Raw genomic sequence first — 15,633 nt, 5'->3', positions numbered from 1 at the left:
ATTATCAGGGCCGATATTCAGCATTTTTCCGATTATCAGTATCAGGTTTTTTTTTTTCTGTCAGATAGCAGATAAAATAAACTTTTTTAAAAATGTGCTACTTTGGCTCTGATACAACATCCTCTCACACAATGTCACACCCACAACAATATCTGATTGGTAACACTTCACTATGAATAGAAAATAATACACAGTCGAATATAAACACTAAATAATATTAATCTGTAAAGTAACTAGTAACTAGAATTGATCAAATATATGTAGTGGAGAGTAAGTATACAGTAACAGAAAAAGGAAATACTCAAGCAAAGTAACTTAGAATTAGACTTATATCCAAATATCGGTTATCGGTCCCCTTGATTTCTAACAATTGGTATCAGCATCAGCCCTGAAAAGCCATACCAGTCCACCCCTCTTTGCACACATTATAACATTAAAAACAGCATTTTGAATCAGTGTTGATGGACACTTCTGCAAGGTCAGCCTGCACCAACAAAAAGCCTTTTTAGGAATTTTTAGCAAGTATTCTTTTCACTAAAAATCTGATATACTATTCAATGGATTGAATAGATATTTCTCAGGGCCAAAGGCTAAGAAAAGCCACCCACTAATTCTCCTGTCAGTGCCCTTGACTTAAAACTGGTGTTGGTCCCCGGGTTTTATAGTGTAACTGCTGCCCACTGCCCCCAGTGCTTGAGATGCAATGCAGACATTGAATTCCACTATATATTGTACTATGTATGACTGCATAGGACAATGAACTACATTTAATTTGATTGGATGAAATGCTGATATATACCATCAGCTAATAAAGATATTTTTTTGTTGTACCATTGTGATATTGAGTAAACTATGATACAATATTGCGATCACAATATAAAATTACATCCAAACTGTACATGATCATATAGCAAAGAAACAACACGTTCTTACCGAGCTGGAGGTAACCAGAACAAGTGTGGATGTGGGGTTGCGCAGGAGAACTGCACCGTTGGTGGTGGCCCCGTTGATGGGTACAGGGACCTGCAGGCCTGGAGGAGCTGCGTGTTGGGGCTGGCTGTGCTCTCTGGACCGGCTCCTCTCTCTCCTTCCTAATGGACCATCAGAGAACTTGGCCAGGGGGACATCTGGGTTACGGACAATGACTGGAGAATCGCGGAGGGGCACGATTCTGCGCGGGGAGGGTTCCTGGGGCAGCGGGGAGGGAGGAGTGGGAGAGACCAGCATGGGTGGAGGCGTGGAGGCAGCAGAGGATGGTGGTCTGCTGGTGGCGCTACGTGGCCGTGGGAAGGAAAGTGAGGAGGGTGTTGTGGGCTGACTCTGAGGGGAGAGGACTCTGAACGCAGCTGGGTTGTGGCCCAGGAGTGTGTCTCCCACCATCCCTCCCCCCAAGCCCACCAGCTGCTGTTGCTCAGGTTTGGTCTGGCAGTCTTGGACTGCAGGCAGCGGAGGAGGCGGGTGGCTGTCGAGCTTCCTCTTGCTGGGGCTCATGGGGACTGTGAAGGTGAGGTTGGTCTGAAAAGTGGGCACAATACCCGACAGGTGGCGCTCTCTCTCAACACCTGGCGTGCCCATCTTAGTTCCACTAAGCTGGCGATGGCGGCGTGGAGTAAGTGAGGCGGGAGCAGTGATGGGGCTGAAATTGGCAGGGCGAAAGCCAAAGAGTGGGGAGGGTGAGGGTGATGGGGTAGGGGAGAATGGCGACTGATTGGAGATAGGGGAGAATGAGGGCGTGCCTGAGCGGGAGCCCCCCAGGGAGACCAGCATGGTTGCTGCCTCACACTCGTCAAAGTCGAAACGAGAGAGGTCCTGGGGGAGCAGAGAGGGAAGGACCAAGCGGGGACGGGAGTCTCCTCCACGGCTGCTGGCCTCGCTGCTTTCCCGTGACGTCTCATCCCAGTCAAAGTCTGAACTGGCTCTCCCACCGCCCAGTCGCAGATCCGATGGCGTCAGGGTCCCTGTGCTGCTGGCTCCACCCCGTTCCCGTCCACCTCCACTGGCTTCCATCTCCTTGGTCCTCATTGAGAGGTGTCTGGAGCAGTATCCTCGGCGCTGGGACTCTTTAGAGCAGCCCTCTCTGGAGCACAGCCTCCTCCACTGCTTCCCGTTGAACTTCTTACGTATGCCTGTTGGCGTGCAGACCACATCTCCCTTCTTGTACTTTTGCTGGGCAGCTGTCAGTGGGGTGCGGGAACGTGAGGAGGAGGAGGAAGTCGAACCTGACCCGGATCCACCACCACCTGCTCCACTGGAAGAACCTCCTCCTGAGGCCTTCTCTAATCTGGAGGAGGATGCGGTGGAAGAGGAGATGGGAGGGAGTGGAGGGAGCTGGGAGGTGGTGATGACAGCACCAGCTGCTGCAGCTGCTGCAGTTGCTGGGTCAAGGCCTAACAGGACAGGTGAAGGAGGGGGGTGGGGGTTCAAGGCCAGGTGTGAAGGGGGGATCCCGATGCCCCGCACCACAGACAGGTGGGGATTGAGGTAGCCAGGTGGGGGCTTAGAGACAATGTGGCGGTGTTGGGGAATTGCCATTGGTTTAGCCCCAGGTATGATTGCCCCCACTGGGACCATATTAAAGTGGGACACCTCCATGTCTTCTTCGGGGGTGAGTGGCATGTATGGGTGGTGCTGCTGCTGTTGATGCTGTTGATGCTGCTTTACACTGTTCTCCCTTTCTCGCTCTCTTTCCCTCTCTCTATCCTGTTTTCTCTGGAGGTCCCTCTCCCTCTCCAAGTCTTTCTCAATTTCCCATTCTCGGCCTGGAGCGATGCTGAGGACTGATGCTGGGGTTACTGGGGAAGTAATGTGGCCTGATGTGGAGGAAACAGGGACCATGCCTGGATAGGGGATTCCTCTCCCCAACACTGACCCCACGCCAGGTGTCATCCCCCGGCTCAAACGACAAACCTCCTGCTCCACGTCAATCTCCTCCCTGTCCTCCCGTTCCCTTTCCTTATCTCTGAGCCCCTCATCTCCATCTCGTCCTCCTCCGGACGGCAGATCCAGGTCCCAAGGTGGCACCAGAAGCCGGAGTGTTTGTCGGGAGACCCACACTGCCTGAGTGGGACCAGCTGCCCCTCTGCCATTCTCTTCCTCGCCCATAGAGTGAGATCTTTCCTCAGACAGCAGGACTCGGTAGCGGTTGGCCACAGCAGGGTGTGTGTCCACCTGGTTCACCACACCTTCTCTGTACCACTGCCACTGGCCCTCGCTGCCCTCCTCATTACCAAATGGTACACAGACTCGGGTGCCAATAGGTATTTGATGGACACCAGGTGGCGGGGCATCCAGGATAATGTCCACCACCCCTGGGGGGCTGTCATGTCGATACGGATAACGCCACAGTGTCTTCTCCCCGTTTAGTTGCACCTCCAGGCTTCCAAATTCACCGCTGACTTTACGGACCACTCCAGCCCGAAACACCAAGTCTGAACTCATCCCTTCATCCCTCCTTTCGCCGCCTCCCTCCTCATCAATTCTTCTCCTGAGCTGGCGGGCAAGAACTCGCTGATTCTTCAGCCCTTTGGCCAGGGCGTCAGACAGCGCATCAGAGAGACTGGGTGGTGCATGTGTAGACATCTGTGTGAGGGGATGTGTGTCGCCGACTACCTCCAGGTCAGCTGAGTGCTCGCTGGCGGTGTCTGTTGAGGAGCAGCGGGGCAGGGGGCTGGGCGACACTCGCTCTGCATCTCTCAACCCTTCAACTCTTCCAGGCCTTTCCCTGTCCCCTCCCAGAGTCAGGATAGGGGGTCCTGGGGAGCCATCCTGAGGCCCCTCCCTGCCAGTCGTCCTGCTTTGGAAGTCGTCCATCAGGCTCCGACTCTGACTGTTGCCATCAGGGTGCGAGACACAGATGTCACTTCCTGAACCCGTTGACCCGTGGTTGATGACCCCACCACTGAGAGGAAGAGGAGGAGGCGTGCTGGTGGAAGGGTTGCTATGGTTACCAGTGATAGATGACGAGCAGTGTTCGGAGGTGTATTTCTTCTTGGGAACCCGGGCCTTGAAGGTGGCTGTTTTTCGGCTTGAGGCGGGGTTCGGGCTGTTGTTGGCGCTTGGTGTACTGCTATTACTACAACTGCTACCACCGCTGTCACTGTGGCTGCTCACAGCTGACCTCCCTGATCTATCATCCGGGGATGTCAACACTTTCCCAGAATCCATCACAAGCGACACTGTTGCCTCTGACAGCCCTTCTCTGTGAAGCCCCTCCCCCTCTGAGGTGTCCCGTGCTCTGATTGGGTCCGCCTGGGAGGACTCTGAGTGTGAATTAGATGAATAAGATGAGGAGGGTGTTCGGTTTTGTGGGGATCTGCTTCTGTCTCTGTTCTCATCTGAATCTCTCTTCTCCCCTCCTTCTGGGGCATCCCCCGCTCCACGGCGCTTCCCCCCTTTGGCCCGGGTGGAGGGAGGAGAGCGCCGGCCCTGCTTTTTTATCGGCTTCATCTTTTCATCTAGCTTGCCTTTTCTCCAAACAAATCTTTTTATTTATTTATCCCAGAGATTCTCTTTGGCGTTCCTCTCTTGCTCTGCCTCTTTTTTTTTCTTCTTCTTCCCTCTCTATTTTCCTCCTCTGCCGGGGCCTCTCTCTCTCATCCTGTCTTGTCTTCGTTGCGCGACTTCAGCACTTGCCCACCTTATTCCAGAGAATCTGAAAGAAAGGGAACAGGGAGTGTGGGTTACTCATGTGGCAAACACATTCAGACATGCACAAAGCCTATTCACTACGCAAGATAGCGACTAACTGCATGGCTTTGAGAGGAAAAGTGACTGACTGAATCAAAATCAAACATCTATGAAAACACTGAAGAGACATCAAAGTAATTCAAAATAAAAGCACAGCAAAGAGGGATTCCTGATCACAGGAATAATACAAAATAAGAGTCATAAACAGTTAAACATTAATTTTAAGAAATGTATTCGCTGCTAAAAGATGCACAATCGTATGAGAGTAGTAATGAATATGACTCATCTACAATTCATTACACATTAATTCATTACGTAACAGGTTCTACTCACATTACACAAGGCCTGCATCCATACCAGGTACATATTGAAAACAGGAGGCCGTATTGTCGGGTAAACACAATTTCGACTTACAACACAGTATGGAAATAGTGAGAAGCACTTTGCAATTTGCCCGGACAAGCCTTTCTGCATGCACTCTCACACACACTCCTCTCACACGCACACTACTTCTTGGCCGGGCAGTAGAGGCGGGGGAATTCCTTCTTCGCTCGCATACTGAAACCCTCCCTTTCTCTCTCTCTCTCTCTCTCTCTCTCTCACTCCCTCTCTCTCTCTCTGTCGACCTTTATCTATGTATTTCAAAGCCGAGTCAATCCGCCCCTACAAACTCCATTTCCTGTGGAAGACCATTACCTAACTTCCCGTTACTTTATTCCTCCCTCTCTCTCTTTGCTACTATTACACTTTCATTCTTATCCCCTGCCTCCATTCTCTCTTCTCTCTCTGATATTGATTTCTACCTCTCATCTCTCTCTTTCTTTCCTCTCCTTCCACTTAGTCTCGATCCTCATTTTGTGCTGCAGGCATCCAGAAAAGCAGACTTGTTCCGAATAATTGTTATTCCACACCAGAGTCATTCAGTATCGCTCTTAGCCATGGCAGAGTCATTCAGAATATCTCCTATTCCACACCGGATTCATTCACAGTTCTGGCTCCGGTTAGAAAGTAAAACAGATTGATTTTGCTGACTTGTTGAGCCAGGAACTGTTGTCATTTAACTGGTTTGTTTGCTGTGTGGCTGTTACGCGCGGGACTTGCCTCAGGTCCTCGCTGCTGTGCGCTCTGCCTCATTTCTTCCAATACAAGAGTCTCCACGCAGCTACGAGTGCCAGAGAGATGTTAACAACAAGTGTATAAGAGGAAGAGCCAAACACCCCCTATATGCTGTGTCGTCGTTTGGAAATTTCTCACTCCAACTGTGATATTTACTGTCAAAATGTTCTAGATTGATGTCTATCATCCTTCAGTAGGCATGTCTACTTGTCAGCGAATGTTTGACTGTCTGTTAACTTACATGTCTGCCTGTCTGTCTGTCCCTATTTCTACATCCATCCTCCCACCAGTCTCTTTCTCTCTGTCTGCCTGTATCTTCTTTTCCCTTTTGCAGCCTTCCTGTTTGTCTGTGAAGGCTTGCATTCATTCAGGTCCTTTTAATATCTGCCACATCATATCGGCTAGAGAGAAATCCATTTTCAGAGATGAGTGCCGCCTGTCTCAAGGCCACACACACACAGCAAACATCTATGTGATGATAGTTGATAGTGCGCACAGAGAGCCGGAGAGCTCCCTGCCATCACTGTGCTCTATGTAAATCCCTATTTAGGACAGACAGCCGTAGAGCAGCCACCATAAAATAATTTGGCAGCCAGCCTTACTTGGTCACGATAGAGGTATGCTACGTGTGTTTACTCAGTAGTGCACTGTGTACAACAGCTGGTGTCAGAGTCATGGGCCTAATGATAACAGCTTAAAGACAAACTGACGCAACTCGCACTACCCTCTGTGAAATATGGAGCAAGGAAGACCATATGGGAGCTATAGGAGGCCAAGTGTCTCAGGTATACATGAAGTCCAGGGCTACAAGATCAATCATATTTTATTTGCAGAACAGCTCTAAGCCTGTTTTATGGGTTGACATGAATACAGAGCATTTGTTGCCTCTGTGCTCACAGTGCTTGTACTCTGTGCAATACCAAGAAAGTTGAATCTAATCTTAACATGACTTCAGGCAATATCGAGGTGAAACAAGTCATGTGAGGTGACAAATACATCAACTCCTGCTTTTCAGGGCGCATAATTTATTTTAGCTATCTATTGTTTGGGTTTAGGTCCTGGCTTTCTTATTAAAATAAGTGATAAATAGCTCTATATTCCAACAGTAATCCCTGTTTGATTGTTGTAGAGTATCCTGTGTCCTGTTCTGGTATATACACCGGCAATTACAGAACAGGGAAAGCTATGAATTCCAGCACGCCCGGTGACGGCTTATACTACTAAACAGACCAAGAGATGAAAAACACTTGAAGAACAGAAAGAGGTAAAGAGGGCTGCCTCAAAAAAGAAAGGAGTCATGCAAGTGTGGTGACGTAGAGAGGAGGGAGGGGGCTGCTAACTGCAAAATGACCAGGAAGTTAAAATGTCAACAACGTTTACAGCAGCTTTGAAGGTGCAATATGTAAGAATTGACCACCTGTTGAATTCATATTCATAACAAATAAAGGGCAGCGTGTCACTGGAGAAATTGCTAACTGTAGCTGGTATTAGCTAGTTGGCTCAGCTAGCTGTGCAGCTAGCAGTCCAAAGTGGGAGATTTACACATGGGGTATTGTTGGTGTTTACACTACTAGTACAGTGGCTTTAGAACAGAATGCGTTAGCATGCTAACAACTTTACAATGCAGAACATAGACGGCATAATATCAGAAGCGTTTTTCTCATTGTTGATGATTTAACTTAATTGTATTAATTTTCCTTTTTAATTTATTTTTAAGTTTTCACCTAAAATTCTTACATATTGCATCTTTAAGTAAAATCCGACGAAGTACAGAAACTTGTAAGATGTGTAAAAAAAAAAAAAAAAAAGACTCTGATTCAACTTCCTTTCTCAAGTCAAAGTAATATAGTACAGGCTCTGAAATGTACTCAAAGTATCAAAGTAAAAAGTCTCCCTCTGAGGGACATTTCTACTGAGCATTTCTGTGCAAAGCTAACTGAGGCCCACGTCATATTAACGATGAAATTAATGAATCAAGGACTATTAAAGTTTGTCCCAGCTGTTCCTAAACGCACCACAAAGATAGTTGATTATTGAGTCTCATTCCCAGGACGTCAAATAGCCACATTTTGGGTTGCTAAAGCATCCCGAGCAGCAACAAAGTGAGAATATAAAAATATCCAGGCAGATGGCTGCAGAGTCTCTGCATACAAGACACTGACACACCTTCTCTCTGTGCTATGCACTGATGGACTGATAACAGTCTTGTGATGTTGGGAAGGCGGCGTGCAATGACGCAAAATCAAAATAATAAATAATTCTCCTCAAATGCATTAAAACTAAACTCGCACGTCTGTGTTTTGCTGGAAGCCAGTCGTTAGCTTATGTTAGCGGACTCAATATCTAAACTAATGTTGAAACAAACTGAGATGAGGAACTCAAGAACGTGCATAGAGTCACATCCTTTGGACTGTCGTGGAAAATCCCACCCGAGTCCTCCACAAAGAAATCCACAGTCCAGCAACAATAGACAACTTAAGGAAATTGTTCACAGGCTCGTTTGGGCAATCGAGAGAGACGGGGAAGATATCACTTTTCATGTCACGTCACAATCTGCTCACATTTGACCAATAAAAAAGCGGTTAATACATGTAATTACTCCCAATTATTTTTACATACAGCATCTTTAATTTGGCGTTGATACTATAAACCTATAAACCTCCTGATGATCTCCACATATGTTGCCTACATTTCCATACATTCACTATAATCCACCATCACTCGTGCATACAGAGCCTAGTGGTGAACTTGGACCTTCTCAGTTGTTGCTAAATCAGTCTTTAAAGGTATATTTTTGACCCACACCGGAGTGCATTGGTGTCTGAAAGTTTTGTCATTAGCAGAGCACCTCTTTAAAAGGATTACTACAGTGCCCTACAAACGACACAGGCCAGGGTGTATAAATATACTGACATAATCATATTCCAGAGTAGATAGCAGCTGTTAACTTTATCTAGACGAGGCCCAAAGCACAAAATGCAAACTACAGGAGCTGATGTCGTCACCTCTGGTTTAGCTGGATAGTACCGTGTATGTGTCAAGCCCTCGTAGTAACGCGATTACTACCAGTTTTACTCCACAACACACAGCAGGCCGTGGCGTGCAGCGACCAGGCCTCAACTACACACAAGGCCGCTTGGAAATCCTCTGCTCACTGTCACCGGGAAATAACCGCTTTAACGGGCGTATTGACCCGTAATACCATGTCATACGTTGTATTCAGAGGGCTGCATGACAGTGTGAAATGTCCCGAGCAGACGAAACGCGTTAACTTTTGCCAATCCAGTCACCGCACACACACACAGAGACACAACTACAGCGACAAACAGCGGACAAAGTCGGGTTGTTTGGCCCCATCCGAGAGTGACAGTCGTGTGGGAACGAAGCTAAAGCCGCCGGGGTAACTTTGTACTGACCCTCGGCGTCATCTGCATCAGAGAAAGTGTCACAAAACTAGTCCCAAGAAGAGAGGGCCCCGACTAAAAAAAAAAAAACCCACACATTTAATTAAAACAGCCACGTTGATTCATGAAAAAGAGGAAGAAAAATATGTCAATGTAGGAGAGAGGAGGAGGAGGAATGACAGGCGAGGAGTTTTCACACAACGCACGAAGAAGAAGAAGAAAATAACAGTTGTTCTCGGAAGTCCAACGGCAGTTATGGCGTTGAATTTATTTCTAGTGGAAAAGTTTCGAGCTCACTATGTCTAACCGCACCGCTCCCTTTTTTTCTACACAAGACACCCAATCCGCCCTCTGCTCCTCTCCCGTCGGCCACCCGTGATATCGGAGGGGGGGAAGAAAAAAAAATAAAAAAATACGCTGATCAGCTTCAACTGCTAACACTGTTCGGTGGCCACAGTGAACATGAACAACGTTAGCAGCTCGGCAAAAGCACAACAAGCCCCACTGCAGTGCTGCAGGAGAAAGATTTGTGGGCAGCTTATACTCACCAGGGCTGTGGAGAGTTACCCCGGTGTGCTTCTCTGTGGAGTCCGCCGGGTGAAACAGGGCAGGGTGGCCGGGCGTCCGCAGCTGCCAGTTAGCGGCCGTTCATGTTTCTCCGGCAAAGCAACTTAAAAGGAGGAAAAACTACTGCCCTGTACATTCTACACTACAGTCGCAAAATGGTGAATGAAGCCCCAAAGCCTTGACAACCATCCCGTGCGGCCAATCGCCGAGCACGAACGGGTACAGTAGCCAATGGGATGGCGCGGAATGGGAGCGGGGGCGGAGCCACGCGTCGAAGTAAATTTGACGGACGCGGCGCAGCGGCCAATCGCAGTGTGGGAAAACACAGAACAGCTGTTGGGAGAGCGAGGCTGCGGCGGCCAATGGGGCTCCTCTGTGGGCCTGTCTGTGACTTATACAGGCACGCAGGACAGCAGAGAAATCTTCCTGTCTGTCTCTTGTCTTCTGCTCATCCCTTCTTCATTTGTCTACAGGCATGACGGTGACAAGGCGGAGACGCAGAGGAAGGTGTGCGTGTCTGACCTTTTCCAGCAAACACTGACATGGCATCAGATTTAATGCAGATCAATATGTCTAGTGTTATAACTTTAACTCGCTGCATACACAGCAGCCTTCATAAGCCCGGTTATAACCATCTCTGTGGGATGTATTCCCATGTGCGGTGTCTCCACTCTGATCCATGTGAGCCACAGGTTAAGTGTAGTTTCACAGGGAGCACAGAGAACACCAACTCCCAAATTCTTAGGCTTTCTCTCCCTCCATCCCTCTCACAAACTCTCTCTCTCTCTCCCCTCCCAGCTAATCAGAGGAGCTCCATCAGCACAGCATTCCTTAGTCCCGCCCCCACAGCCAATCAGGACACCCGCAGGAGGCTGTACGTCACCAGAGCAACGTGCGATTGGCTGAGAGGCCCGGGGTCTGCAGGCCAATGACCGAGTGATGTGGTGAGGTCATTATGCTTGTTGCCATCAGCTTGGCCAAACAGGAAGAGTGAAACCCCAGTGAGTAAGTTGGTCCAAACGTGGGATTATGGTTCCTAAGAGAGTGACCCATATACACTGTGGGCCTCTGTGCACGCACGCACACACACACACACACACAAACACTGTGTGTGTACGTGCATGTTTACGAGCAGGTACAGGCTGTAATACACTGAAGAATACAACATGCAAACAGGCTGAAAAAAATACAGTTAAACATGCATGAGTGCACGCACACAAACACACGTACACACATATACCTGACTGTGCAACACGCGCACACACACACACACACACACACACACACACACACACACACACACACACAGTCACGCACAAGCAACACTGTGGTGTCCCGCTGCGATTTCATAAGACACTAATGGTGTGTGAATTGCTGTAGCAGTGCAACGTGCTGTTTCTATAGCTTACAGGCACAGATGGCGAGTTTGGTCAATGATGATACAGAGATGGCTGGTTGCGGCATTGCAGTCTGCTGGCACACACACACACACACACACACACACACACGCGCGCATATGCGCACAGGCGAGCGGGTACACTTACCACAGTCACACACAACTGGGCGTACGCATACAAGCAAGCACCTACACACACATAGCACCGCGGAGTTAGAACATGCCTGGGTGTTACATAAGCTGTACGTGTACTGGAGCACACACACACACACACACACACACACACACACACTGCGCCTAGCCCTGTGCAAGCAAACACACACTTTTGTGTATAATGTGCAGCCTCTCTGAGCATGCAAACATACAGTCATGCACTGTTGCACACACAAAGTACAGTTAAGACTTATTATCAATATTTGGTTTGCACAGGCGACACATACGCAAACACACACACACACACACACACGCTCAGCATTTATGCATTTACTGTACACATTTCATGGCTGTAACATGCACAACTTGTGAATCATAAATGTGTGAAAATGACGCGCACACACACACATGTAAGAGCAGAGCGAGTGGGATCTCCAGACATCTCCCACACCCCTGATAGTGAAGCACTGCAGTCTCTGTCTCTCTCTAACTGACTCGCTCATTCACCATAGAGGAGTGTGTGTTCAGAAATGTAGGGCGAGTGCTGTGAGCACACAACTTTGAGGGGTGGCTGGTTTCGTAAGGCGCCGTCGAGCGACGTTAGAGAGAGAGAGGGATTTTAAGTCTCAGAGAAGCTTTAGAGTGAGACTGGAAATGAAACTGCAAAGGAGACTTTAGTGGTGAAAGGCAGAAGTGACACAGACAGTGAAGAAGATGATGACAGACAGGTTGTTGCTCTGAGAGACAGACAAAGAGACAGACATGAGGAGGGAGGGAAACAGAGAGGTAGACACGGATTGACTCTTTGCTGCAGAAGTCGAGCCGTTTGTGAATGAGTGCTATAAATCCGGCTGGTATTAGCACCTCTGAGCACTTTCTAAGAATGAGGCGGAGAGCTGCGGCTAAGCCCCCCAATCCCAGTCACTTTACACTAAATGCATTACGGCCACTTAACTGCTAAACAGCTCCAGGGACCCTGCACTGTACCTGACCCAACACTCCAACACTCTCTCATTCAAGTGTGTGTGTGTGTGTTAAAAAAAGAACAATTGGAGAGGGAGCGATGGACCAGATGAGTCCAACTCTACTCTTCCAACACTTTGAGGTTGAGTAGATGCACAGTAGATTTAACAGCCTGCACCTGCTGTGAGTGATGAAACCTGAGATGAGTGTGCAGTCACTCATCCGCCTGCGTAATTAATAATAATAAAACAATTTAAAATATCTTCCTGGTGTTTTAATTCAAATACAAACCCAGCTTCCAAAAGAAGTTGGGATGCTGCATACATCGTTAATTAACTTGTTGTTTACATCAACGGTTTCGCAGTGTTCCTGAGCCCATGTGGTTATATCCTTTGGCCAATCATGTGTTTTACAAAGTGGTAGACCTCTCCCCGTCCTTGCCTGTGAGCGACTGAGCCTTTCGAGGACGCCCCTTTTAGGTTTATTGGCGTCTGTGATTTTTCTGTCAGATTGCCGATAAAATAAACTAATTTAAAATGTGCTACTTTGACTTTGAGGCAACATCCTCTCACACAATGTCCCGCCTACAACAATATCTGATTGGTAACATATCACAGTTAATAGCCTATAAACACTGAATAATCTCAATCTGCAAAGTAACTAGAAACTAAATGCATCAAATAAATGTAGTGGGGAGGAAGTATGAAGTAGTAGAAAATAGTAAAGCCCCTGAAAATTGTACTTCAGAACAGTACTTGAGTAAATTGTACTTTAATCCATCGCTGTTCGAAGATTTTCTTTTTTTACTGCAAATGAATATCGGTCCCAAATATCGGTTTCCAGTCTCCTTGATTTCTAATAATCGGTATCGGCCTGAATAAAGCCATATCAGTCGACCGCTAACCCATTTCATACCCAATCATGATACTATCACCTGTTACCAATGAACCTGTTCACCTGTGGAATGATCCAAACAGGTGTTTTTGGAATATTACACACACTTTTCTTTTCTTTGTTGCTGCCATCAAATTCAGAATAAGAAGAGATTTAGACCACATTAATATGATGAGGTGAAAAAAAAAATTGTCTTTGCGCTGTTGTCAATTGAGCATAATGTCAAAGGGGATTCACTCAGTGTCCCAGGGTTTTGGGGATTGGGGTTGTAGTTGACGTGAGTAATTGGACCGTGTCACCGGTTGTCAACTGCCGTTTCCAAGGTCATCAGCGAACTGTCAAGCTGAACTTTCAAATCAAGGCCATAAAGCTGCTCATGAATCATCGTAAATTGGAACATCTACAGTTTTATTGCAACTGAGCAAACTCAACCTCAAGAGTGTCACTTTGTGTTAAAAGTGACGGGGATATAAAAGCTACAAAAACATTTTAAACAGCCTTCAATATATGAAAATGAAGGCAATGTAATGGGGAGATCATATGTGGTCAGGTCAATTGCAGGTATGGATGAGAGCAAAGCATTCAATCTTTATTTGTTAGTTAACGTTTGTTGCTGCACAATTATTTTTCAGATGTCTCCAGCATCCTCAGTGTAAGTAACACCTCTGTTCTACCTACTGATGAGGATGGAGCGATATGGTCAAGAGCTCCAGAACCGTTGAGCAGTGGTGGAAGACGTACTCAGAGTCTTAACTCATGTAAGAGTAGGGCTGAACAATACAGACTTAAAATAACAGTGTGATATTTTAAGGATATATTGTGATACAGATATATCTCGAAAGCAGTTTGTAAATGCCTGGACTGGGCAACAAATTAAATATTACAATATTTTTTACTAAATACCTCGATATCGATATTGCGTCTATATTGTAGGGATGACTATTGGTCCTTTCACAAAATATTAAAACCATGAGATTTTTGATTAATAATCATGACTAAGTGGGTAAAGGTAAAAGTAGAACAGTCTGGTAAGTTCAGAAAATTAGATGCAGCCTTTAAAACCAGTAAAAGACAACACTTACACACATCTGGAGGAGTGTCTGTGTCCACTAAGTGACTGAAAGTCTGTTTTTGGTCTCTAACGACTCCTGAGGGAAATATCTGGCTCTTCAGCTGCTAAATGCTCAACTTTGTCCTCCAGTTAGTCGCTAGCTGTGTCTGTGGGCTGTGTTGTGCTGAACAGGTAGTGTACGGCGTGTGTGTTTGCTGCCTGCTGCGGCCAAATGCAATGATATTTGCTCGGTAATAGATTTCTAAGTAATAGAGACAAAAGGGGATTTTTTTTGCTCCTCACTTTGGGTTAAATGTTGTCATGAAGGTTAAACAAAGTAAGCCCAACAGCAAACTGAGAAATTGTGCAGTTTTAGTATGGATGCTGGCATTTTAGCGTTGACTTAATTTTTCAATTTTCTCTGTATTTTTCTAACATGAGCGACTGCTGCCATTGTTTGCACAATTCAACAGTAATCCTCTTCAAACATGACTTGACTGAAAAATAGATGAGTGCATTAGTCTGAAACCGGTTTACTATTTATATTTGTTCTGTTTTTAACAGCTTGTCAGTCACATGTGAAAAGGCCTTGGACTAACATGAACCTGTAAGAGAGGTGCCATACACCGATCATCACACATTTTAAAGCCCCTGCTCACCGTTGCTCTTACGCTTGAATGCTCGGGTTGGCTGGTCTGCCTTGTCCACTCGTAAACTCAATTCGTAGGCGTTTCTTTCATTTTCAAGGCTATTCTTGAACGCTTCCATCCCACCTACAGGACAATGTCTTCCAAAAAAGTACTGGAAGTTATGGCCTTTGCTCCAAGGACGTATTTCTGTCGACTGTCCATAAAAGTCTGTACTGAACGTGGCAAAAGGGTGTTTAAGTTCGCTGCTCCCTCTGCTTAACATCAGGTCCAGTATCGTCTGAATCTTCCGGCGCTGGTCTCACTGGATGCATTTAAAGTGATTCTAAACGACTTTGAAGAAAGGACATCTGGCTGTAGATGTTTTGAATGCTGATGAAAGCTTTGACAGTCTCTGTCTCAGCAGTTTGTTATCTGTCTTCATTTTAATTGTTTTGTGTTTGTTTTATGTCTAAAACATGAAACTGTGCCGCTGACTGCCTCGGCCAAGACGCTCCTGAAAAAGACATTTCTAATCTCAGCGAGACCTTTTCCTGGTTAAATAAAGGTTTAATAAATACATTTTAAAAGCTGATTTAAAACCTGTAATCCTGTAACATCCCCAGTTGTCAACATTGGTAATGAGAGGTGAACTTTACTACTTCTTGGTGAAGATGTGAATCAGTTACACACAGACAGGAAAGGGAAAAAGCTGAAAGATGGTGGGATGCTGAGTTTTATTCACTCCTGCAATATCTGAGTCACATCTATTGCTCA

At 46.7% G+C, this 15,633-nt stretch overlaps 1 protein-coding gene across 2 annotated transcripts in view; it reads right to left on the bottom strand.

Annotated features, from left to right (window-relative positions):
- Positions 1-9,933, bottom strand: part of cica (capicua transcriptional repressor a) — a 43,296-nt gene extending 33,363 nt beyond the window's left edge. For both annotated transcript variants that reach the window (XM_084378721.1, XM_084378722.1), the window contains exons 1-2: positions 9,755-9,933; positions 934-4,651 (exon numbers count right to left, since the gene is read on the bottom strand). In XM_084378721.1, the coding sequence (XP_084234847.1) occupies positions 934-4,446 (3,513 nt within the window). In that variant the 5' untranslated portion in view covers positions 4,447-4,651; positions 9,755-9,933. The remainder of the gene's footprint in view (positions 1-933; positions 4,652-9,754) is intronic.
- Between the last annotated feature and the right edge of the window lie 5,700 nt (positions 9,934-15,633).

This window comes from Pagrus pagrus (genome assembly GCF_965226575.1).
Source record: "Pagrus pagrus genome assembly, chromosome: 17".
Classification (NCBI taxonomy): Eukaryota; Metazoa; Chordata; class Actinopteri; order Spariformes; family Sparidae; genus Pagrus; species Pagrus pagrus.
Note: the sequence above shows the minus strand (reverse complement) of the source record. Positions and strands in the feature narration are given on the sequence as shown.